The sequence below is a fragment of the Nymphalis io genome, chromosome 22, assembly GCF_905147045.1.
Source record: "Nymphalis io chromosome 22, ilAglIoxx1.1, whole genome shotgun sequence".
NCBI lineage: Eukaryota > Metazoa > Arthropoda > Insecta > Lepidoptera > Nymphalidae > Nymphalis > Nymphalis io.
The window spans coordinates 867,773-889,054 of NC_065909.1; the positions used below are offsets into that span (position 1 = coordinate 867,773).

Consider the following 21,282-nt stretch of genomic DNA (forward strand, 5'->3'; position numbering starts at 1 on the left):
GCACACTGTCCGTCGAGCTATTATTTCAAACTCAATATAATATAGTTTTTTGATATTTCAGTTATAGCCACGCTTGAAGTTTATATTTGGTTTAGTTTGTTGGTTGCGTTCGAGGCTTAATATAAATCGTATAGAGTCCTACGTTTTTTTAAGGCAAAAAAAATCTTGAATAATACAAAATCCCCTAAATAAATGTTCCCCTTTAAAACCCCCAGAGATCTTGGTATCATTGACGCCCAACGCTTCGCATTTAGTAGGCAAAGTATGAACGCTTTTTCGTTATGCGACATGACCTTCTAGGTAAGGAAGGTCTCCTAGGAAAAATAACTTAGTCCGACATGAACAGTCATTATATTATGGTAACTAATACTAAAGGTTCTCATACTCATCGAGGCCTTCAGTTTTGAGTACCAGCACTCACAAGGCTAAAAATATAAAAGTTGGTGTTTATTTCATATGTGGATAATCAAAATTTTTTAATTTTTTTTTCAGAAAATGTTGATCCAAAATAATATCTCACCTAATAGCCATATAAATAATGAATAAACAAGTAAATTATAAACTAATCTATATTGACTTCATAAAATAAGAAATATTAATAATTACATTATTACATATTTATTATTATGTAAAAATTAATTAAATTTATTTTATTAGTATATATTGAATAAAATAAAACACCAAACAATGATACAAATCATATATTTATCAATTCTCTTCCTGCCTCTTCCCACCTCTTCGGTGACACAATGTGTTGAGGTTCAGCTTGACTGCTATCAGCCTGCTGTGTTGTTGCTGTTCAATAAGTTACTCTCATCTGATAGCTCTGTCATTATTTTGACCTTCTGCTCTGGAGACAATGCTTCAAAGATTTGCTGAGACTCTAGAACCATACTGAGACAATGCTACCTTCTGAAAATCTCTGTATATAAAAAAAAATATAAGTGTAATGATTTTTATATTGCAGATTCGTTCTTAATTTAAAAAATGTGGATACAAGACCTCAATAGCTTTAAATTTAATGCCACACTTTATTTAATATTATACTTTTATTATTATTTACACAATTATTTCTGATAGAGATTATATGTTTAATTAATTTCTTTCTAATATTCTCTTGTCTCTGTCTAGTTTTGTTAAAAACATTTTTTCCCAACTGAATTATGTATGTATTTTTATTTTTTTTTAAAGAATAGGAAGGCGGACGAGCAAATGGGCCACCTTATGGTAAGTGGTAACCAACGCCCTTAGACCCAATAAGAAATGTTGACCATAGCTTACATTGCCAATGCGCCACCAACCTTGGGACCTAAGATTTTATGTCTCTTGTGCCTGTAATTACACTGGCTCACTCATCCTCCAAACCGGAACACAACAATACCAAGTACTGCTGTTTTGCGATAGAATATCTGATGAGTGGGTGGTATCTACTCAGACGAGCTTGCACAAAGCTCTACTACTATTATTTTGACTTTTTATACTAAACGAATGGAATAGACTTAGCTTTAAAAAATACACTAACTTCGTTCGTCAGAATCTTCAATTCCTTGCTTTTAATTTCCAGAATTCCAACAAAATATTGATAAAGTTTTGCAGTATTTTCGAGCCGCGTCCCATTTAACCTTCTTTTCTATATTTCTTAGCATTTGATAAGAGATTTCTACACTTTTTCATATGCCTTTTCTTATTAAGATTAGTATCAATGGGTTTTTCGTCCATTTTTTGAAAGTATAATAAAAATATGAACAAAAAGAACAATAACTGTTTGTGAGGTTATACGTCAAAATGTTACGTCAAAGTCATGCTGGATTGTTGATTAAGACTTAAGAGTATGTTTTAAGATAACAAATGAGCTAAGCTCGAACTTAAACAGCCTTAAATGTTTATTAAGATATATTTGCTGTTAATAAGTTGGGTGGTGTTTATTTATACTTTTTTCAGCATTAATTATTATTCTTCAATTTTTTATATATTTCTATTACAATAATAATACTATGGAATGACTGCCTCTTGGCTAGCTTATAAGATCCCGAGGTCATCACTCATGGTTAAAACCCGTGGTCAGGTCAAAAATATTGAAAAAATATTGGTCTTTTCTGACTTTTCTGGAAGTTAGAAGTCTTGCACACTGTCTTGTATCTGAAAGCAAAGTAAAGCTGTTGTTTCTACGCCTGAACACTTTCCGGTCGTGTCGGATTTGCAATTCTATCGGATTATGAGAATGAATAAAGAGTGCACTTGTATTTGCACACTCATTAGCACTCTAAAAATTATCTTGGTAATGCCAATGTGAATGTTAATAGTTAGACGTATTTTTTGTCCTTATAAACAGTTAAATATTTCATCGATTTTATATATTTATATGTTCCTTCATGTATAGAAGTATACATTTAAGTTATATAATGGTACCCAACTTCTTAACCATTTTGAGATTTCCAGATACTAATAATACATTTTATATTACATATTAATTAAATATAATATGTTAAGAATGCGATATGTAAAATATATCTGAACGTTATTAATCTACCTCAGTCCAGCTAAATCCAGATTCATGGAAAAGAGGAGAAAAATCGCCGAAAATAATTCTCGCTAAACTAAACATCTTCCATGCTAGTCCCAACGTCGGGTCTGGGCCAATGCAGTAAGTAGGGCACAAATATGATAATGACAATTTACGCGTTCAAATGTTGTGGAGATAATATCCTCATCGTCATACATTTACGACTTTATTTTAGCGATTAAAAATGTATTAAGAACAAAACGCGCTATCGTTTTGTTCTTAATATATTTTAATACATAATACTGAAAATAAAAATGAAATAAGTTGCTGTTAAAACTAAGCTTAAAAACAATATCAAAGCTCTTTAATTTACCTAGATACTTAAAACTGTCGTAGAACATTATAATCATTGCTGCTCAAATGATAAATAATATTAATAATCATAGTAAACAATAATAATGCATACATTAACTGCATTAGGTTTGAACTTTACTCAAAACGGACAGATATTAGCTACCTACGTTCATATCAATGTACAGCAAACGATACTTGAATATTGAATAGAATTCCATTGTAGTTCTTCAATGAATCACGAATTAACATTCCAATTTAAGTTCCTAAGAAAGCTGCAACAGGTAAGAGATAGCATATAGTTACATTTCGCTCTCGCATTAATAAATTTCATGAATGCGAGCTTCATACGATACCAAACAGAAAACCTGTTTCTTCACAAACAGTTTCCCGCCGGCTGACGAGGCGCGTGTCGCGTACTGAACGTTAATAATTCAAAAAATACGTTATTAGTAAAACTTTTTACACAAAAAATAAAGTGAAGTGAAAAATAAATAAAGGGATATTTTTGTTAAACATATAATATATTGAATTTAATATTATTTTGTTTTTAAGTGTTGGGATTAGTGGCTAAGGTTGGTTTTAACATAATAATTAAAAAAAAAAGTTGTGTGAGAGCGGAAAGGTCGTTGCCCTTTAGGCTTACGATCTTTTATAGTATCTTAGTATTTATAAATTTCTATATTTTAATTATTCAACCCTAACATAAAACCTTCATTTGAAATTATGAAATTTAACTTTTGTAATGTTTATTTATAAAACTTATTTGATAACCAATAAGCAATAACAAATATGAAATATCCGATTTAAAGTTTAAAAAAAAATAGTACCATATTATAATAAATTAGGAGTTGCCTTGTTTATTACATCAGTATTAATTATTCTAATTGACTTCATTAAGCTTGTTACCAACCTTTATAAACACTTCCTTTTTTCGTAGAATCTGGTTTTCTTGCACAGACTAAATATAAGCATATTGCATGGTGTTTGTGGTTGACACTTAAAATAAATTAAAAATTTTATTCTTAATTAATTTAGATATTCATTTTTATATGGTAATAACAATTTAAAAATATTTAATATCTTTAATCTGAGTTTAGTCTGAACAGACTAGTAGGCAAAAGTATTCTCTATTCCTGTTGCGGTTTGAAGGGTGAACCAGTATAACGTTAGACACTAGGGGCATAATAATTTCGCTTGTGGGATGTGTTGATAGAGTAAGGAGTTAGGTAGGTATACTTGTTATACCGAAAGTAACCCTCGTGGGGTGGTTACTTTCGGTATAACCGGTACTTTCGGTATAAAAATCATGGTAAAAATCTTTGTAAAGTGTGTGTAGGTAACACCTGGTCATCATATATTATTATATATTGTTAAAGTGCTAATTTAAATAATACTATTTTTTTATTAAATAGGTAGGCGGACGAGCATATGGGTCATCCGATGGTAAGTGGACCAACGTCCATGGACATTGGCATTGTAAGTAATGTTAACCATCGCTTACATCGGCAGCGCCACCAACCTTGGGAATTAAGATATTATGTCCCTTGTGCCTGTAATTACACTGGCTCACTCACCCTTCAAACCGGAACACAACAATAACTGGGAAAACCCAGACGAGCTTGCACAAAGCCCTACCAACAGTAAACCACAAGTAAGATAAATAAAAAAGTTTTATTTATCCGAATATCACAATTGCACTTGATGGATATTAGTTATATTAAAAAACATATTCTGAATTCGAACCTCATAATTTCGAAATTTGAAAAAAGAACGAAAGCATATACCTTTATTGAGTTTTTTTTTATGTCAATGGAATTCGAAGTAGGTCTTAGTCAGACAGTCTTATGTTTCTTATACCTGAATTCTGGTTTGTGGTTATAACGTTGCTGCTTGGATCATTACTAAATTGACCCACTTGATAAAACCCAGCCTAATTGTAAACATACAGTTCGATATTCGAATAAAAACGTGCGCTTTTTTATTTTTTTTATTCATTATAAACTATGCACTTATGCTATTCTTAATGTTGTTTATGTCAAAAATATATGTACTGCCTATTTTAAATTATAGGAGTGTAATCTCTTACGGCTTTCCCAATGGATGTTGTTTAACAACTGTTTATTTATACAGATTTCTCTCCTTCTGTCATTATTTATTTGACATTTGAAAAAAAAGACAGCTCACCTAAAGAACATCACAGTAACAGCCTGTGAATGTCCCACTGCTAGGCTAAGGCCCTTTTTGAGGAGCAGGTTTTGGAGCTTATTCCACCACGCTGCTCCAATGCGGGTTCGTGGAATACACATGTGGCAGAATATCAGTGAAATTAGATGCAAGTTTCCTCACGATGTTTTTCTTCACCTAAACAACATAGGTAAAGTCGTTAATACTTAGTGCCGTTGCACATGAACTATCTCCCATTAATTCAAGAGGTATTCTATGTTTAAACAGCAACACTTCATATAAATTGCGTTTCAAACAGCGTTGCGTTTTGTTGTAATAGTTAAATGAAGCCTAATTATATAATGAAATTGACAATAATTTCACTTCAAATTATATAGTCAGATGACGAGATATTAAAAAACCCTATACTTTCTATAGATCGGCACACCAAAAGAAAAAAAAATACTTATGTTATATACGGACAACGACAAAAATCTTATTATTATGTGTTTAGATTAATGTGTGCTTGTCTTAACAAATGGACGAAGTGATTCATGAGGAATATAATAATAAACGTTCTATGTAGACCATTTTCTGCCTGCGTGAAGCCAGGGCGGGTAGCTAGTAATAAATAATTTCAAAACATGAAAACCAAAAAGTAATATAACAAATAGTACAGTCACAGCTCTTGAAAGCCGAATACTTCTTCGTGTGTATCCATCTTAGATTATAGGGAGCTCTAGTGGTCCCATTATTGATTTAATCTAAACGATTCCAGCATCAGTTCGCTTTATTAGTTAATACTTAAGGTCATGCAAAGGTCAATTGATGTATCTAGTGGCATAGTGGATTAAATACTCGAAATGTAAGTATAAGCCAGGCTAATTATTGTCTGGAGCAGTTAATCAGGTTGATATTGGAGTTGTTTTCTAAATTAGATTTGATGTTAGTGGTGGGACTGTGTGCAAGTCCGTCTGGGTAGGTACCGCCCATTCGTCAGCTATTCTACCACGAAACAGTGATGCATAGTATTGTTGCGTTCCGGTTTGAAGGGTGAACAAGCCAGTAGAACTACAGGCACGAGGAGGATAACATCTAAGTTCGCAAGGTTGGTGGCGCATTGGAGCAAGGAATGGTTAGTATTTTTTACGCCGCCAATGTTTATGGGCGCTGTTGTCCAGGTACCATCAGGTGGCCCATTTCGCCGTGATAAGGCTCACAGGCTCACACGTGAGCGGAAACAAGTTTACTCTAAATAATTGTTCACCAATTTCATGGTCTAAATATTTTACTTTTATATATTTTTCTATGGTTTCATGGGGAAACCACATAAGTTTCGTTTCGACACCTGACACCTTTTGTCTCCAAGTTAATTATAATATCGCCGCAATTAATCTTTTAATTTTAATTATTTTTATACATTAAATTAAGAAAAACAAGAACCACTCTATAGAAATAAAATTCGCAGTTTTAACTTTTAACTAATTTAAGTAAAACATTGAAAGTAATAGTGTGAAAATATAGTTTGAACTTCCGACTTTAGGTTCAAGTCAGCGTTTCTCCTTTTACTGGTGGTAGAGCTTTGTGCAAGCTCGTCTGGGTAGGTACCACCCACTCATCAGATATTCTACCGCAAAACAGCAGTACTTGGTATTGTTGTGTTTCGGTTTGAAGGGTGAGTGAGCCAGTGTAATTACAGGCACAAGGGACATAACATCTTAGTTCCCAAGGTTGGTGGCGCATTGGTGATGTAAGGGATGGTTAACATTTCTTACAATGCCAATGTCTATGGGCGTTGGTGACCACTTACCATCAGGTGGCCCATATGCTCGTCCGCCTTCCTATTCTATATATATATACAAAAAAAACTTTACCATCTCGACTATAATCCCGGCATCTTAAAATGAAAACAAAAATTTCCTAAACCAATATGAAGCAAACAATCGACTGCAAATACTAAAAACTTTAAGCAGATAATAAGTTGTCTCATTAACGTCAAAGTAATAAAATGTTGGGTCTTTAAACATGACATCGTTAACGCTTAATATTCTCATAAAATATTCTTTTGTTCAACTCAAATCGTCTAAAATTGAACAATGGGCACTTTTAAACCAATTAGCAAATAGATGTGTTAAGATATTGGAGATAAAAGGTACGAATGGCGATCTGCTGGTGGGGGTTGCTACTGTAAGACATTTTAACTTACATCGACAATGTGCCACCAACCTTGGGACCTGAGATGTTTTGTCCCTCGTGGTTTTAGTTACGTTCACTCACCCCTCAAACTAGGTTACAACAGTTCTAAATACTGCTGATTGGCGATAGAATAGTGATGAATGGGTGGTACCTACCCGGGGCTTGCGTGAAGCGCTACCATGGAATAGCGGCTCGAAATAAACGCTGTACGTTTAAAAGCAATAAGCTAGCGATTCTTATCAAAATCACCCCGTTTATCAACTCGCTTTCTTGTTTGTCGGTTCCGAATGCCTTGTTGATCTAGTGGCAAGCTTATATAAGGCGATCCCGATGTCCTGGGTTCAAACCGCATGTCGAGCCAATATGAAGAAATTGAAGTCTTCAGTTTTCTCTCGTATCAGATTTGCCGTTGGATTTTTTTTCGCAGATAAGCCACCCGATGGTAACCTCACCGCCCATAGACATTATGAAATATTAAGCATTATATCACCAATGTGCCACCAACCTTGAAAACTAAGATGTCCCTTGTTTCTGTAGTTAAACCGGCTCACTCACCTTTCTAAGCGAAACACGACATTACTAAGTATGAAGAGTGCACCCGTATATTAACTGCCTGTTGCAGTGTTGTGTAAGTGTTAGATATAAGAAACGTAGCCTAAGGCCTTCCTTGGGGTTAAAGCTTGCCTCTAACCAAATTTCATCAAAATCGGTTCATTTGTTTAGCCATGAACAGACACAGACAGAGTACTGCCGACATAACTACTTTTGCATATATTTGTATAGAAGTATAGATGTCTCTCCTTTGCAATAGGCTATATCCTCAGATGAGTTAAGAACATATCTACAAAAATAAATAAAATTACAGCTTTAGCTAATAATTATATGTATAATTGAAATACAAATCCGCCATTTTAACGTACAAACTGACGCTGGCGCAGCCGCGGGTGTTGCTAGTTCAGAATAAAAGTTTATTCAAAAACAAAATCTTATGAACCGGATGTTAATATCGAACTAAACAGAGTATAATAAATTATAAACAGTACCTGTGCTAACAAAATCGTATAAACTCAACAACAAACATCTCATCGGAACGATCGTAAATTCAATAATAACTACTTTCAGCAATGTTAGAGTAGAATGGTTACGCCAAACTATTGGCAGAAATCTGGCAGTGAAACTCGTATTGGCAATAAAATTGAATTGATACATTTACTGGTTAACTTTACGATCTCTATAACAGCATATTGAAATAGAATAAACATTATCGCGATCCGCTGAAATACTGATTGACTGACTCATCATCTACGAAACTATATGTCCGATTAACTTAGCATTTACAAGAGTTACACCAATGCGCACCCAATGCGCAAGTAACTCTCTCTGTTTATTACGCTTTTACATTTAAACCAGTGGATCGATTTGATAAAATTTGGTATGAAGCAAGCTTGAACCCTAAGGGTTAGGAACCCATAGTCTTTTTACACCCAACACCTCCAACACATGGGCAAAATCGCGGGCGACAAGTAGTCCAAAATAAATATTACGCCATGAAGTTTTCAACTAAATTAATAAATTAAAGGTTACATTTTATGATTTTTAATATATGACGTCAGTTCGGGCAGTAAATATACAAGATTCGACTAATGGACCTTTTCAAAGTGCCATTTATAATAATATCCTGGGACATTATTCACACACGGCCATCTGATCCCAAACTAAGCAGAGCTCGTACTATGGAAACCAGACAACTGATATACTACATATAATACTTATCTTTTGTAAATACATACTTATATAGATAATTACTCCCAGACTCAGGACAAACAGACATGTTCATGGACACAAATGTCTGTCCTGGGTGGGAATCGAACTCACAACCTTCGGCGTGAAAGGCAGGCATCTACCAACCACGCCAACCGACCCGTCAAGCCCGTCAATTTGTAGCACAAAAGCTTATGAAGTTTTTGGGATTATAAAAAAAAGTCGTGTTGAAAACGCGATTAAGCCTCAATAGCGTAAATAGATCCGGCCTGTACCTCTTGAGCTATCGTCATTTCGTACCGTCATTCAACACAAGCTGTACGCTTAATTGGAGGGGTATATATTAATATTAGTAATTCATAACAAAACGGGCATTGCTATAATTGAATTGAAGCAAAGAGGTGGAACTATTAACAACAAATTGGTACCTCTATTTGCACTCCGTTCGACCATAATACTTCATATGCATACAAAGAGCTCTATATCATCTTTCAAATAGTACGAACTCTGTGTATAAGTATGCATTGCCTCTGGGCGAAACGCCAAATCTTAAAGTGCTCAATAACAATGGCTTTACGACTAGACACTTTTGTAAACAATCACTGTTTGTTTGTTCGAACGATATTAAATTAGTTTGTGAGAATTTCAATTATTTTCAAGGGTACTTCGACGCGTAGACAGCTTAAAATAACATATTAAAGTGTTGTATATACTTAAAGATATAATGTAAGAACAAACTCGAAACACACCACAGAAAACGGTCGTGAAATGTCAGAAAGTGATATGCGACATTGAAAATAATAATTATAACATTTCAAGAACACACGCATCAAAATTGTATATCACTATAAATTGGTTGTCAACATTTAAAGGATGAGTGAAGAAGTGAGTTCTTGCAATAGCACTGCTTTATGTGCAGCTGTTTACAACCAACCAACCAACCTGCAGCGACTTACAACTCACTAGAAAACAGAAATTCTGTGTGATTCAGTAGAAAAAAGAAATTCTCCTACTTTTATATTAAATATATGTATTTTAAATATATTATTAAATATATGTAAGCCGAAATGGCACAGTGGTAAGAACGCGTGAATCTTAACCGATGATCGTGGGTTCAAACCCGGGCAAGCACCACTGAATTTTCATGTGTTCAATTTGTGATTATAATTCATCTCGTTCTTGACGGTGAAGAAAAACATCGTGACGAAACCTGCATGTGTTTAATTTCACTGAAATTCTGCCGCATGTGTATTCCACCAACCCGCATTGGAGCAGCGTGGTGGAATAAAGTCCAAAATCTTCTCCTCAGAAACGGAGAGGAAGCCTTAGCCCAGCAGTGGGACATTCACACGCTGTTACTGTATATGTATTTTATATATTATATATATATATATACATAAACAGTATATATATACAGTATAGTAAGCAGTAAATGTCGTTACGAACAAAGAACTAGGGCTTTGCCTGGGTAGATCCCATACCACCCACAAACTTTTAAATATGGTTATATTCGTGCGGCTCCCGTCAAATAGATGCAAAAACATTGGCTCGAACTAAAATTGTAGCACTTTATTGTTTAAGATAAATTTGTTTTTATGAATCTGAAGAATTTCAACAAACGGTTATGCATAATCCGGTAATTTTCCATATTTTAATAGGTACGCGTCCCGTAGTTTACTTCGAAACTAAAACCTCTTGAATGAGATTTACCAGTGATTACGGCTTTCATAGTAAAATGAGCACAGCATAATTGAGCCGTTTGACATGATTGGTAGATACCTGCCTTTCACGCCTAAAGTTGTGGGTTCGATTCCCACCCAGGACAGACATTTGTGTGCATGAACACGTCTTTTGGTCCTGAGACTGGGTGTATTTATCTATATATAGATTATAATATAATAATAGATATTATAATATGTATTTACAAAAGAAAAGTAGTATATGTAGTATATCAGTTTTCTGGTTTCCATAGCATAAGCTCTGCTTAACTTGGGATCAGATGGCCGTGTGTGAAGGATGTCCCAGTATATTATTATTATTAATAAACGTTAGTAACAAATACATATATCATTTCATGAGACCTAATTTGTACATAATGTGTTTGAAATATAAGATTCCGTACATAAACCGCATTACACAATACAAGATGCAAATTCTTACTAACATATGTACTGACATATTTCAAACCAGCGTCTATCGAAAGGCTTATTCGAGCGTATTACTTGATCCAGTAGCCCATTTACTTGGAACCCTACTTAAATCCGTTATAAAAGACTTAAAATACAATGAAATAAAAGGCAACAGAATCACGTTCCTATTGAAGCATGTCCAAATCATTCATCGACGCGTGACTTGTAAATTTCTTATCCGTAAACCGTAACAGGGTTCAATAACTGGATATTCTTTCTTTCTTCTCTATATTAAAATAGTCTCTGTTTTTAAAGAAATGTCAAATCCGTAAATAGAGTTTATAATAATCGAGTTCATAAAGCGCAATGTTGTATATTCTCATCTGCCGAACGTGATGACTTGGAATCTTATCAAAAAATATGGGTACAAGCGCGCCTAAAGCTAGCAATATTTCAGGTTTCCCGCGCGTGATTTACCAAGAATCCATTAAGAATTAGAGTTATATAGAGCCAAGATGGCCCTGTGATAAGTACTCTAGATAGTTAAGATTAACTGATGATCGCGTGTTTAAAAACAGGGAAGCGCCGCTGAGTGCTCGACGGTGAAGGGAAACATTGTAAGAAAACCTGCATTTGTCTAATTACACTGAAATTGTGCCACATGTGAATCCAGCAACCCACATTTGTGGAATTAGAATTGTGGAATTAGCTCTAAGCTTTCTCCTTAAGGCCTTAATCCAGTATCCTTTGAGCAGTAGTCAAATAACATGAAGATCTTTGGTTTTGTTTAGGTAACATAATGCGAGAGAGCCTGAGACGGCTGGCCTCTGATGACGCGATGGCTCCACGATCGTATTCCGGAAGAGTCAGAGTCGAGCTGCTCACTGGCGATCATATCACCATCGATGTTGCTGTAAGTAGACGAGAAAATTAAACAAATGATCTTATAGCCTGACAGGACTGTATTATATATATGTAATATTTGTATTTAAAGACAATTATGGTAATTGCCTAATTAGTGCTCTTATATACGACTAGAGGTTACCCAGTGGCTTCCTCGCGTCATAATTCAGATTTCCCTTCATTTTTGATACTCTTTTTTCATTTTTCTGATTTTCATACATACTTTCTTCCTTTTTTCACTACCTTATGGGGGTCAAATTTTTAACTTTAACTTACTGCTAACCTAAAACCAGTATGCAAATTTTCATGGCGCCAGCCCCAGTAGCTCGGGCTGAGCGTTGATATGTCAGTCAGACAGGCAGTTAGTCTCCTATACATATAAAGGGCAAACTAGTATCATATTAGATTTGTTAACTAGTATCATATTTGTTTGTTACAATCCTATCTCTGAAGGGGGGGGGGGGTGGCAGTAAATTATCTAACTTCATAAACCATTGGAAGAGAAAGAAAACATTTTAATAATTGATAATAACAGCTTAAAAACTTCGAATTAACTAATATCGCCTAATAATTCACCCAATTGAAGAACCAAATAGACCGTCTCCTCTTAAAATTAATAATAAATTAATCTAAAACTTTCGTTGTTCACGTGCTAATGTATAATACAATAATTTCAGAGAAAAGCCAACGGAGCTGTTCTCCTGGATAAAATCTGTGATGATCTGGATATTCTAGAGAAGGACTATTTTGGACTACTACATGTTCACCGAGGTGATCCTCGGGTATGGGTCGACTTGAAAAGGAGACTCTCCAAGACCTTTAGGAGTGAGTTTTCATAATGTATTTATTATTAAAAGTAACATTTTGTAAATGGCGTTCACCACCAGCAGCTTTACTTGTGGAGGGCAATTTTGCACCTTATCCTTCGCTACTTCAGTGCGGCTTGGTGGATAAACATGAAGATTGAACTTCATCCGAGACATGCAAGTTTCCTCACAAAAAAATTTCCGTCACCGCCGAGCTCATGTGAATAAAACTCAGTAGTGTTGCCCGCGTTTTATAATACGCAAACTTTGCTTCTTAATTATCTCGTTTATTTTTAGCTGACTTAAAAAAAAAGTGATTCTTTAAGAGGTAATTAAAATTTGTGTGTTTTCTTCTTTCTGTGTTGGATTCAGTATAACTTCAAGGTGATCTTATCTCAAGCGTAGATTCTAAAAAATTTTTGTAGTTTTATCGTTTTTTTTATTACAACGAAGAGTATAAAAATTGAATGAAAAATATAATTATATATATGTACATGAATACAGTAAATAAGAATAAAAGATGTATGTGTCATACTATATGCAAACAAAGCATGCAAATATATAAAAGTAACATTAAATAACTACAATAATAGTACAGTACAGTAACAGCCTGTGAATGTCCTACTGCTGGGCCTCCTTTCCACATATGTGCAGAATTTCAGTGAAATTTGACACATGCAGGATTCCTCACGATGTTTTCCTTCACCGTCAAGCACGAGATGAATTATAAACACAAATAAGAACATGAAAATTCAGTGGTACTAGTCCGGGTTTGAACTCACGATTATCGGTTAATTTTCACGCGTTCTAACCGCTGGGCCATCTCGGCTTTTAATATTAAATAACTTTCATGGTAATACTGTATAAATCACGTTTCAATCAATCTAGACATAAAAAGAAAAGAAGTATATATCTCATTATATGTTACTATAAATTGTCATAATGTTTTTATATTATAGACGAACCATGGGAGGTGAAGATAGCTGTTAAGTTCTACCCACCAGAACCCTCAGAGTTAAAGGATGATACGTCCAGATACCAGCTCGGCCTCGCAATCAGGAGAGATCTTATTGAAGGTAGATCTTATAATTTGCTTTTTTATACATTTTATTGAATTGAAATTTCGAAGGCAACTGAAAGTAAGAGGTCAACCGTAGAAACTACGATGGTAAAATGTGTTTTGGTCTGTAATTACACTGGCTCACTCAAACTTTAAACTGCAAGCAATATAAATGAGTGAAAAAATAAATGGGTCTTCCACAAAGCCCTATCACAAAGTAAATCATAATAAATGTCAGTCATATTTAAAATATAAACATATTTTTTTAAAAGATGCACAAGCAATAATCAAAATTTTATTTCATTTTATTAAAATAACTTGTGGGTCCAACGCATAGTGTTTCTTGTTTGTTACAAAATTGCCGTAAGGAACAGAATAAAATCATCTAATTAAAATTCAATTAAATTGCACAATTAAACTTTGCCTATGCACGTAAAATAATGGAGCGCAAGTCTCTAGTAACAACAGTTGGTTTACCTATTTATACGCATGATTTTAAATGTGTACTGTGTTTGAACTGTTAGTTAAAACTGATTTGCGCAAGTAAACGAGCCTTATGAGCCCACTTGAATAAAGAATTATTTAATATTTGATTGGGAGTTAGAAGTAAAGGCACTTTCTGCAGTACTAAGGTTTCCCAGTGGAAGTAACATGTGTTTTTCCGTTTCCGTAAATCTACCTCAATAAATAAAATTAAAATATAAAACTGTATATATAAATTTATTCGGTTAGTAGCTGATTTATATATTTACTACATGTAACCCAATTCGCTCGAAAGATAAAATATCTTATAGTTATTATAACAGTCTTATTTTCATTGTAAGATTATTACCATAAAATGTAAAATGTTATCTGTTCAATTACGATGGAAGTTCTATCTAAAGTCACCCTATCACCAGGTCGTTTAAATTGTTCAACGATCACATACGCTCTGCTCGCCTCATACGTGCTCCAGGCGGAATTGGGGGACAGAGAGGGGAGGGTAAACGTCGCGCTGCTCACTGAGCACCGCGCTGTTCCTCTTCCAGTTATCACGCCAGATTTAGAGGACAAGATTGACGAACTGTATAGAAAACACAAGTATGTATGAAGTACTGTTATTTGTTTTAGAGAATAAAAACTTTAACCAGAGCAAAGCCATCAAATAGGTCGATCATCGATCGAACATTAATATAATTATTAAAGTATTATTATATTTATAATAATAATAAGAAAATTGTAAGTGTGACTAAGTGTAAAATAGTATCATTTCCAATTCCAGAGGTCAAACTCCAGCTGAAGCGGAGCTGAACTATCTAGAGAACGCAAAGAAGTTGCCCCTGTACGGTGCTGAGCTGCATAGTGTGAAGGACTCTGATGACGTGGATATCGTTCTCGCTGTCTGCGCGAACGGGATCTCCGTGTTGAGGGATGGGTGAGATTATATAATCTTAAGGGACACCTAAAACTAGAGTTTAAGTATTACATCACATTGGTCTAGAATCTAGATATAAGGACGCAAATTCTGAGGGTTGGATTCAAACCCAAGGTCGGACTAATAAAAAGTTATTGGGTTTTTCTGCCTGAGAATCTCAGTAGCAACCTGGAGTCTGAAAGATGAATGTGTGTAAACTCCTCCTATGTCCTACTCCTAAACTCTTTCCAGTCGTGTCGGATTGCCATCGGCCCACCCATGGATGTAATAATGATGGAAGAGTGAGGGAATAGAGAGTAAGACATTATCACACTTAGCAAGAGTAAGATTATAAAAGTTCATCAGAAACTTTTTATTCAGAAACGGTCTACTATTTAACTTTGAAATTTTATTTTTCAGGACAAAGAAATTTCATTTGAAAAATAACTTCCGTAAAAACTAAATAATATTAATTTGAAATAAGAAATGTCTGTCATTATTGTTTTCTGAAATAATTTCAAATCTCTTTTAAGCAAACCTAAAATTTAAATTTTCCTCAGTATGGTGATGAACCGGTTCCCCTGGGCGAAGATACTCAAGATCAGTTACAACAAACGCACATACACGTTGAGATTGAGGGCCAGCGAGTTTGACGAGTTCGAAACTCACGTTAGCTTCAAGTTGTCTTCGAGTCGTTCCAGTAAACAGCTTTGGAGGTGTAGCGTGGAGCATCATATATTCTTCAGGTACCACCTATCTTCATTAGCACAATCTACTAAATCTAAAAGTTAATACCCAGTCCCTACCCTAGCTCAACGCCGTGTTGGCCAAGTATACTTTACCAATAATAGCAAAGATCGATTCAAATTTAGATAAACATGAACTTTCATGTGCTCAATTCGTGTTTATAAGTTATCCTAAGTTTAATATCTTGGGCCAAGAAAATATTGTAAGAGAATTTGCATGTGTTGGATGATATATATTTCTCTGTCTTTAGTGTCTACTTTTATATTAACTTGGATTATGCTTTCGAGGATGAGGATCGAGAACGAGAACCACAAAATTAACAAATAGCAAAATGCAATTAAATTTATCGTTACTTTAATATGCATAAGTTATATCTTGTCTAGACTGAGTCAATGTTTAAACCTTTGTGTGAAATAAAAAAAAAAACTAAAAAGTGCTTCCCGTCGGTGGGCAGACGCTCGGAGCCGGTGTCGGTGTCGCGCGTGTCGGGCTGCGCGCGGCTCGGCTCGCGCCGCGTGTCGTGTCGCCGCACGCTGCGACAGCTGCGCGAGCCGCCCGCGCCGCCCGCGCCGCCAGGCTGCTAGCGCGTGGGGCGGACGTCGACGAGTGGGTCATAGGTAATGCTCCCGTCGGGCGACGACGAGCAAACATGTACTATGTGCATACATGAAAGCAGAATATTCGTAAATGTGTGCAAACTCGTAGAAACGAATATATTATAAACAATAAAAAAAAAATATATATTAAATTAAAGATACTCAAGAAGCTATTTTAGACTGCCATATTTTGAATACCTTTTAATGAATTGGGCCCCAGTTCTATGTAAATATTATTCAACTACTACTAGTAAATCTATACTCAAGAGTAAAAAAAACTAAACGATTAAAGGGATATGTATAGCAAAATCTGAACACAGCGTTTTATTTTAAGTAAAAATATCTTCAAGTCTCAACTGTCTATATGAAAATAACACAAACTTTTATATTTTTACTCTTGTAAGAGTACTCAAAACTGAAAGCCTATTCACGAGCATGAGAACCGTTTGGCAAATTTTGTTCTAAATTCAAACGTCTCAATTAATTTAAAAATAGAAATCTCTTTTTTAATATTTTTTTCTTTATTATAATGATAATTTATTAGAAATGATCTTATAATTAAAGTAATTATATCAGAAATAATTTACAATAATAATAATATTTATTAACCAAAATGAAAGTATTACACATAGAACATTGAATATGTTAAGTGAATACAAGAAGGTAATATTATTTTTTTATTTTTGAGAACATTTTTGACACTTTTGACAACAAAAAGACGCGCCCAGCGCCCACTGCCGGCCGCGGGGTGCCGAAAGCTTTTGTTGCCATGTGCTAACGCACGCTCTCAATCTGTCTAAGTGTGCTGAACTTCTGAGTTAGACGCGCTTTATTATTATTTGAATGTTAGTTTGTAGTAAAAACTATTTTAATAGATACCCATGAAATTTGTATACAATGTTTGTTTATTCTATTAATAATAATAATAATTAGTAACTATGTTAGTTTAATCAAAATAAGTGCCATTATTATATAATTATATATTAATAAATATGATTGTATGTGATTATATTAATTACACACAGATAAGTTAGTTAAAAATTAAAAAAATATATTATTTGCTAATGTTAAAAATTTCGATGTAAAATAAAAAAAAATCAAGACGGTATTTATGTAATCTATAATATTACATGTAATATATATCATGCATAAATGTCAAAAAAATATTGTTTGATTTCAATACATAACTATGTTTATAAATATATTTTGATTTTGCTTACAAATTAAGAATATTTTTAAGGTTTGGGCATTACTCGTTTTTTTTTTTAATTATATATAAAATAATAGTGTCAATACCAAATCACATTCACCCTAAGAATGTTATAACAGATCTAGAATATTACCTCATTATGTTAAAATATAACAATATTTGCATGAAGAAAAATAAAATAAAATATTTTTTTAATTTGAATTTTATTCAACACTAATCCGAAGTCTAAAAATTAATTCCAATAAAAACTTTATCCAAGCAAGCATAAAAAATCTAATAAAAATAAATAATATTCCAATTAAGTGAATATCTAGCATATTATTATTATTTCATTCGATAATGAATGTCAGACTGTTATTTTAAGCACTTTAGAATGTTACAGGAAAACAATATTTTCTAAAACTAATTGAACACAATGATTTTCTTTTTATACAATGTTATTTTAAACTTGATTCATTATCTAATTATTTTTACACAATAATTAAAAAAAATAGTGACATGTAAAATGGCGGGTATTAAAGCCGGTATGACAATTGGTTCGCCAGTGATATAATTGAAAATGTAAAAGTAGGAACTCAATGTTTCTTTAAAATGAGTCAGTGTAGTGAGAAAAGAAGTGTTTATATCGTTACCGGGGTGTTTACTTGGAGAGTTTATAAAAACAATCATTTTGTGCTGTAGCCGTTATGGACTTACTTTGCAAGGGATAACTTGGAATGAAAATCTTGCCTTCAAACCGGTCTTTTTCATTATTTTCTCGAAAAACTAAACATTCTTCAAATATGTCATACGCGATGAATAAAAGCTTATGTATTTTGTACTATAATTTTATTGCTTCCTAAAAATGAATTTTAGTTACCGTAATTTTTTTCAGAAATAATTTATTTTGAACAAGAAATGTTGAACAGTACCTATGTTTTACTACTCCGTTAAAAATATACAGTAGATCAAACATAGACTGACAAGGGCAAAATTATCTAATTTATTTAAACAAAAAGTACTTTATACTTATAATTCTAAACGCATTAACCTCATTTGTCTAATCTAATAAATGCGAGTGAAATTTAAAACACTACAAAAAATAAAACGAATATTCTTGGAATATATTCTATTTCAAAATGATATTTGTGATATACATGGTATGTTAAATTAACGGAACAGATAATAAAAAGTTGTAACCGTTCTGAATCACGATTGAACAAAAACACTTCCGGGGCTGGTTCTAAGTAGTATGCTGTCTAAATGAAGGTTTCCGCATACTTAACTATGTCCTGAAGTAAGGGAATTTTATTTAAATTCCAATAATTCGGTTTGATTTTTTATAGTAGTTAATTTAATAAGGGATATAATTTTTAAACAGACTTATTGGAATTAAAATATTTCATAAATAATTTGAAGTTATTTTTTGTTTTTATTTTATTATTTCCGATATCACATGATGAATATTTCCGTAGAAACTGGTAAGTATAATTGGTCACGTGGTGTTAAGTGATCACTACCGCCAAATGAAATGTAAGAAATATTGACCATTCCTTACAACGCTAACAATAATAATAATGTCCCTTGCACTTCTAGTTACGCACTAGCTCACTTACCCTTCAAACCTGAACACAGCAATACATAATAAAGCTGATTGGCGGCAGAATATATAATGAGTGGGTTGCACCAGCAACAAATAAATAATAAGTAAATATTGTTCTTTTCTTATTTTCGGCTGAAATTTAGTCGTTCTTAAATTGATTACAAATAGTATGGGCTATTCTGTAAGAACAAACTCGAAACTCACAGCAGAAAACGGTCGTGAAACGTTAGAAAGAAATGTCACTAAGTGATATGCGACTTTGACCTTAACAATCACAACATTTCAAGAATAAACGCATCAAAATAGTATATCACCATAAGTCAGTTATCAACATTTCACGGGTGAGTAATGAAGTGTGTGTTTTTAAAGAATGTCACTTCTGAATTTAATAATGCTATCACCATTAGAAATCTACTTATTTTTTTAACAAATAGGAAGGTGGACGAGCTTATGGGCCACCTGATGGTAAGTGGTCACCAAACGCCCTTAGACATTGGCATTGTAAGAAATGTCAACCATCGCTTATAGCCAATGCGCCACCAACCTTGGGAACTAAGATTTTATGTCCCTTGTGCCTGTAATTACACTGAATTCAGAAGTAAAAAAGGCTATATTTTTTCACTAATAATAAGATTTCGATATGTATATATATACGTATGTAAATTGATCTATAAGTAGATAACTTTTTGCAATTCGTTTCAATTTTATTTCCTAGATATCTGTAACAAGGTTAATGGTTTAGTATTGAATACATATAGACTTGTAGTTTTGTCGCCCTTTAATGTTCAATTAAAAGGGCTATAAAATGCTGAACAAATTAGTAGATATTGAAAGAAAAACAAGAAGTTCTACGTTTTAGCGAATATAGTATGTCACAATGTTACAAAGATTGTATTTGATTTGAAATGTTTACAAACTTTTCTTTAACTCTACGCCTCTGGCAATGCGGAGCTTATATCGCGAATTATATTTGTTACATAAACAGATTCAAACACCAAACCGTGATTTTTAAGCAGGTATGTGGAATATGAATGCATATATATCGTTCATTATGCAACCAAAACAAAAGAAGCGGAGTGTGCTTCTGAGCTGTGCGAACACCGAAAAAATATTGTAAATAGCGAAGACATATACATAATCACTAGATACTTAACTAACATATGCAATGACCGCTGAGAATTGGCTAAACTTGCTAATGTATATAATCCAATATCTAATTATGACTTAATAGTTAATCTGTCTCCTAAAATATCAATCAACCTTATTATTAATAATAATAATATCCTGGGACATTATTCACACACGGCCATCTGATCCCAAACTAAGCAGAACTCGTATTATGAAAACCAGGCAACTGATATACTAGTTTTTTTTGTAAATACATAATTATATAGATAATTACACCCAGACTAAGAACAAACAGACATGTTCATGCACACAAATGTCTGTCCTGGGTGGGAATCGAACCCATAACTTTCGGCGTGAAAGGCAAGTATCCTCCAACCACGCCAACCGGCTCGTATTAAATTGTGTATTGATGTCACTATATGTCTTTTGTCTTGTTTATTTAACTGTTTGTGTTAATTATAACAGAGACATCCGGTATATATATACATATTTATGATGACATAAAACGTCTACGTTTTTAGACATAACTGTAGATTCCTTTTGTAAATTGAAAGAACAACTAGATAAATTATTTGCAAAATTTGAAACGTATATTTACGGTTTAAAATTATATATAAATATTTTGAAAAAACTTTGCCTAAATGTTTCGGAAACATCATCAACTATTGTTTATCATACTTATGTTTCCTCTTCATTAAGATATGGATTAATTTTGTAGGAAAATTCAGTGTTAATAAGAGTTTTTAAAGCA

The 21,282-nt window shown here is 33.5% G+C and overlaps 1 protein-coding gene and 1 long non-coding RNA gene across 2 annotated transcripts; one reads left to right on the forward strand and one right to left on the reverse strand.

The window, feature by feature from the left end:
- Window positions 1–686: 686 nt before the first annotated feature.
- Window positions 687–1,792, reverse strand: LOC126777140 (uncharacterized). Its single transcript, XR_007670017.1, has 2 exons — window positions 1,523–1,792; window positions 687–922 (listed from the first exon to the last, which is right to left on the reverse strand). It is a non-coding gene; the product is annotated as an uncharacterized LOC126777140 (long non-coding RNA).
- A 1,469-nt stretch (window positions 1,793–3,261) lies between these two features.
- On the forward strand, window positions 3,262–17,090 carry LOC126777095 (band 4.1-like protein 3). The gene is made up of 8 exons (XM_050499986.1): window positions 3,262–3,429; window positions 11,898–12,019; window positions 12,687–12,834; window positions 13,775–13,891; window positions 14,775–14,955; window positions 15,137–15,289; window positions 15,829–16,014; window positions 16,470–17,090. The coding sequence occupies exons 2-8, from the start codon at window positions 11,906–11,908 to the stop codon at window positions 16,597–16,599; spliced, it is 1,029 nt and encodes a 342-aa protein (XP_050355943.1). The 5' UTR covers window positions 3,262–3,429; window positions 11,898–11,905; the 3' UTR covers window positions 16,600–17,090.
- Window positions 17,091–21,282: the final 4,192 nt, after the last annotated feature.

Bases quoted from the DNA above. Each gene is read 5' to 3' on its own strand.
- LOC126777095 (XM_050499986.1), top strand. From the start codon at position 11,906: ATGCGAGAGAGCCTGAGACGGCTGGCCTCTGATGACGCGATGGCTCCA. The intron at 12,020-12,686 runs GTAAGTAGACGA...CAATAATTTCAG, and splicing joins ATATCACCATCGATGTTGCT to AGAAAAGCCAACGGAGCTGT. The intron at 13,892-14,774 runs GTAGATCTTATA...CCCTATCACCAG, and splicing joins CAGGAGAGATCTTATTGAAG to GTCGTTTAAATTGTTCAACG.